The following is a 4,966-nucleotide window of genomic DNA, read 5'->3' as shown; positions in this document are numbered from 1 at the left end:
GACAAAGAGCCCCCATAACAGAGATGGAAAAAGAGCCCCATAACAGAGATGGACAAAAAGCCCCCATAACAGAGATGGACAAAGAACCCCCATAATGGAGATGGACAAAGAGCCCCCATATCAGTGATAACTTTAGAGCCCCCCCATAACAGTGCCGGGCAGTGATTTCGTTTGATTCATGACTGTATAAAGTGTAGTAAGAAGTTGCAGAACATTGAGTAAATCTTCAGACGTTACAGAACCTGCTACATTGTTGCAAAAGTTCCTTTCACCTCCACAACTTCAGTAACTGTCCGAGAGAAGGCGGCTGATACCGGGAACGCTACAGAACCGGCGGGACGCGAGGTAAGAAGACCACCCTACAGGGGTACCTGATATCCCTACAGGCCTTCCAGGAGGTCCTGTAAGCTGAGATATGGGGGGCTGATGACATATGGCGGGGCTGATGAGATAAGGGGGGCTGATGAGATATGGGGGGGCTGATGAGATATGGGGGGGCTGATGAGATATGGGGGGTTGATGAGATATGGGGGGGCTGATGAGATATGGGGGGTTGATGAGATATGGGGGCTGATGAGATATGAGGGGCTGATGAGATATGGGGGGGCTGATGAGCTATGGGAGCTGATGAGATATATGGGGCTGATGAGATATGGGGGGCTGATGACATATGGCGGGGCTGATGAGCTATGGGGGGGCTGATGAGCTATCGGAGGTTGATAAGATATGGAGGGCTGATGAGATATGGGAGGTTGATGAGCTATGGGGGGCTGATGAGATATGGGAGGTTGATGAGCTATGGGGGGCTGATGAGATATGGGGGGCTGATGAGATATGGGGGGCTGATGAGCTATGGGGGGCTGATGAGCTATGGGGGGCTGATGAGATATGGGGGGCTGATGAGATATGGGGGGCTGATGAGCTATGGGGGGCTGATGAGCTATGGGGGGGCTGATGAGCTATAAGGGGCTAATGAGATATGGCGGCTGATGAGATATGGGGGGCGGAAAAGATATGGGTGGCTGATGAGATATGGGGGCTGATGAGATATGGGGGGGCTGATGAGATATGGGGGCTGATGAGCTATGGGGGTCTGTTGAGTTATGGGAGCTGATAAGCTATAGAGGGCTGATGAGATATGGGGGGCTGATGAGCTATGGGGGGCTGATGAAATATGGGGGGCTGATGAGATATGGGGGGCTGATGAGATATGGGGGGCTGATGAGATATGGGGAGCTGATGAGCTATGGGGGGCTGATGAAATATGGGGGGCTGATGAGCTATGGGGGGCTGATGAGATATGGGGGGCTGATGATATATGGGGGGCTGATGAGATATGGGGAGCTGATGAGCTATGGGGGGCTGATGAGATATGGAGGGCTGATGAGATATGGGGGGCTGATGAGATATGGGGGGCTGATGAGATATGGAGGGCTGATGAGATATGGGGGGCTGATGAGATATGGGGGGCTGATGAGATATGGGGGGCTGATTATCCTTACCCTGAAATGCTCTATAAAAAGAAAAGACCCCTGCAAAGCCCAGAAATAACTCCAGAACGAGAGCGCTGACATACAGCCCCCCATAGCTCAGCGCCCAGCCACTAGCAGGGTTATGGAGAAAAGAAAAGCTTTTGGGGTGAGAGGGGATTTTGGCATTTTTGACCTTCAAAAATGGGATAAGTAAAAGACAATCATCTATTGTTTTAATCAGGTTTTTATTGTTAAAATCATTTTTTGTAACTACAAGTTATTTTGTTTATTATTGTTCATGTTTTGTTTATGAGAAAAGAACAAATAGAATCTTACAAATTTAAAGGGACCCTGACAGGTCCCCGCCCCCCGGACCACCAGCAGCAGCTGTGCCATGTACGAGATTCGTAGGGCGCTGGCGATTACTCCAGCTCCTGTAAGTCGTTATCACTAGTTACTAGCTACTAGTCTGCGTAAACTAACCCATTGGTTAATCAAGGGGTCAAAGGGCTCTTTAGCGATACTTTTACTAAAGATCTTTCTATGTGCCCGATGTGATAGAGGGATATTATGCAAGGAATATTTGATAGGTAAAAACAGAAGCTGGTGGTTCTGGGGGCACAAGGTTCCCTTTAAAGTGACCACTATGCTTAATAATAGACTCATGCTTCCTATTCTGTAGAGAGGACTTTTCACAAGTCTCATTATCATCACAGACAGGTTAACAAGGCAAGGTTAAACCTCCATATACAGTAGATAACACAGGATCCAACATTCACTATAGGTGATATCACAGCTCACCTCCTCCTCCTGTACAATGATTGCTAACACCTCTATATGCAGTAGATAACAAAGGATTCATCATTCACAATAGGAGATATCACAGCTCACCTTCTCATGTACAATGACTGATAACACCTATATACTGTATATATATATATATATATATATATATATATATATATATATATATATATAATTATTTATTTATACAGTGTATACATATATATATATATATATATATATATATATATATATATATATACATACATATATTTTTATATATATATATATATATATATATATATAGTACATAGCAAAGGATCAACCAATCACGGCTCAACTCCTCCCCTTCCTCTACAATGACCAATAATACCTCTATATATACACAGGATACACTAGTCACATTAGGGGATGTCACAGCTCACCTCCTCCTCCTGTACAATGATTGATAACACCTCTATATACAGCAGATAACACAGGATCCAACATTCACAATAGGTGATATCACAGCTCATCACCTCCTTCTCCTGTACAATGACTGATAACTTTTCTATATACATTAGATAACACAGCATTCACCATTCACAACAGGTAATGTCACAGCTCACCTCCTCCTGTACAATAACTGATAACACCTCTATATACAGTAGATAACACTTGATTCACCATTCACAATATTTAATGTCACAGCTCACCTCCTCCCCCTTCTTTACAATGACTTGATAACAACCTTTATATACAGTAGATAACACAGGATTCAGCATTCACAACAGGTGATGTCACAGCTCACTTCAATGACAGATAACACGTCTATATACAGTAGATAACAAAAGATCCATCATTCACAATATTTGATGTCACAGCTCACCTCCTACCCCTCCTTTACAATGACTGATAACAACCTTTATGTACAGTAGATAACACAGCATTCACCATTCACAACTGATGATGTCACAGCTCACCTCCTCCTCCTGTACATTGACTGATAACAGCTCTATATACCGTAGATAACACAGGATTCACCATTCACAATTGGTGATGTCACAGCTCACCTCCTCCTCTTTTACAATGACTGATAACACAGCATTCACTATTCACAATTGATGATGTGACAGCTCACCTCCTCCTCCTGTACATTGACTGATAACAGCTCTATATACCGTAGATAACACAGGATTCACCATTTACAAATGATGATGTCACAGCTCACCTCCTCCTCCTCCTCCTGTACAATGCCTGATAATGGTTGTTTCTTGGACTTCTTGCGTTTCTCCTCTTTCCTCCCTCAGGGGCTCAGGCGACATGTCCTGGCAGACTAAGCTGTGGACCCTGGCGGTGATCCTGCTGCTCGGCGGCACCAGCGCTTTGACCATCACTGCCTTCGTTTCCAGTCACTGGGGGCGAATCCCGTCTCAGTCCTTACACTTCGGCTTAAGTATAATTTGTGATGAGAATGAGACGTGTTCCTCCGGGACGCTCATCGGAGCCGGTAAGCAGATCCCAGTCTTCCTCTTGGTCCTGAAGTGACTTCATGCCTCTATTGCCATTAGGTGGCGCTATCATCATTGACTTTACATGCTGAGGAGCAGCGCAGGGGTTCTGTTTGCTGGAGGTCTTTTCAGCTCTTCCAGGATCCTTGCACACGCGCTGCTCTTGGGTTCCGGGTCAGTGACCTCCTCCTCCTTTCTGTCCTTGCAGATGACGTCCTGAACCTCCTGATCACCGTTTTTGTCATTTCCTCTGTCCTCTCGATGACTTGCGGCATTATGGAGCTGTTCAGGAGCTATGCTTGCTTCGCTTTCCTAGGCGGAGTGTCTTTGCTCTTGGGTAAGTGCATCATCACCAAAAAAGAAGAAGAAATTACTGCTATCTGTTGCCACCACTAGGGGGAGCTAGACCTATATTCCTGTCTATAACATCCTAGTAACGGTGGATGAAGATCGCCCTCTAGTGGTGGCAACAGGAAGTACAGATTTTTCAAAATTGGAAAATTGACCTTGAGGGTGATGACTCATGTGATGACTGATGTGGCCGCCCGCTGATGACCTCCACTTTCTCGTGTCTCTGCAGCGCTCTTGGGTTTCGCCGCCATGGTTCATTCAGTCGTTGTGTTCAACGCATTGTTTGGGTCACTTTATACCCTCTCCTGGGCCTTCGCGGTGGGGTGGCTGTCCGTGCTGACCTCTGCCATATCAGGTACGACCGCAGAGGCTTAGATACACCGGCCCAGAAGACAGTATCACATCTGATAGCGTTAGATACATATATTTCACATAGTGTCACACATGATAGGCTTATTAAGAGCTGTAGCAGACGGAATCATACATAAGAGTAGATACACGGCTCAGCAGACAGTATCACACAGGATGGGATTAGATACACAGCTCACCAGACAGTATCACACAGGATAGGATTAGATACACAGCTCAGCAGACAGTATCACACAGGAGAGGATTAGATACACAGCTCAGCAGACAGTATCACACAGGATAGGATGAGATACACAGCTCAGCAGACAGTATCACACAGGAGAGGATTAGATACACAGCTCAGCAGACAGTATCACACAACATAGGATTAGATACACAGCTCAGCAGACAGTACCACACAGGATAGCATTAGATACACAGCTCAGCAGACAGTATCACACAGGATAGGATTAGATACACAGCTCAGCAGACAGTATCACACAGGATAGGATTAGATACACA

At 45.6% G+C, this 4,966-nt stretch overlaps 1 protein-coding gene across 1 annotated transcript in view; it reads left to right on the top strand.

The window, feature by feature from the left end:
- The first annotated feature begins 280 nt into the window (after positions 1-280).
- The window catches only part of LOC142256584 (uncharacterized), a 5,956-nt gene continuing 1,270 nt past the window's right edge, over positions 281-4,966 (top strand). Inside the window, exons 1-4 of the mRNA XM_075328340.1 lie at positions 281-345; positions 3,545-3,744; positions 3,954-4,082; positions 4,326-4,451. Of these exons, the coding sequence (XP_075184455.1) occupies positions 3,558-3,744; positions 3,954-4,082; positions 4,326-4,451 (442 nt within the window). The 5' untranslated portion in view covers positions 281-345; positions 3,545-3,557. The remainder of the gene's footprint in view (positions 346-3,544; positions 3,745-3,953; positions 4,083-4,325; positions 4,452-4,966) is intronic.

The sequence above is a fragment of the Anomaloglossus baeobatrachus genome, chromosome 11, assembly GCF_048569485.1.
Source record: "Anomaloglossus baeobatrachus isolate aAnoBae1 chromosome 11, aAnoBae1.hap1, whole genome shotgun sequence".
In the NCBI taxonomy this organism is placed as follows: domain Eukaryota; kingdom Metazoa; phylum Chordata; class Amphibia; order Anura; family Aromobatidae; genus Anomaloglossus; species Anomaloglossus baeobatrachus.
This window is presented reverse-complemented; position numbering and strand designations above follow the sequence as displayed.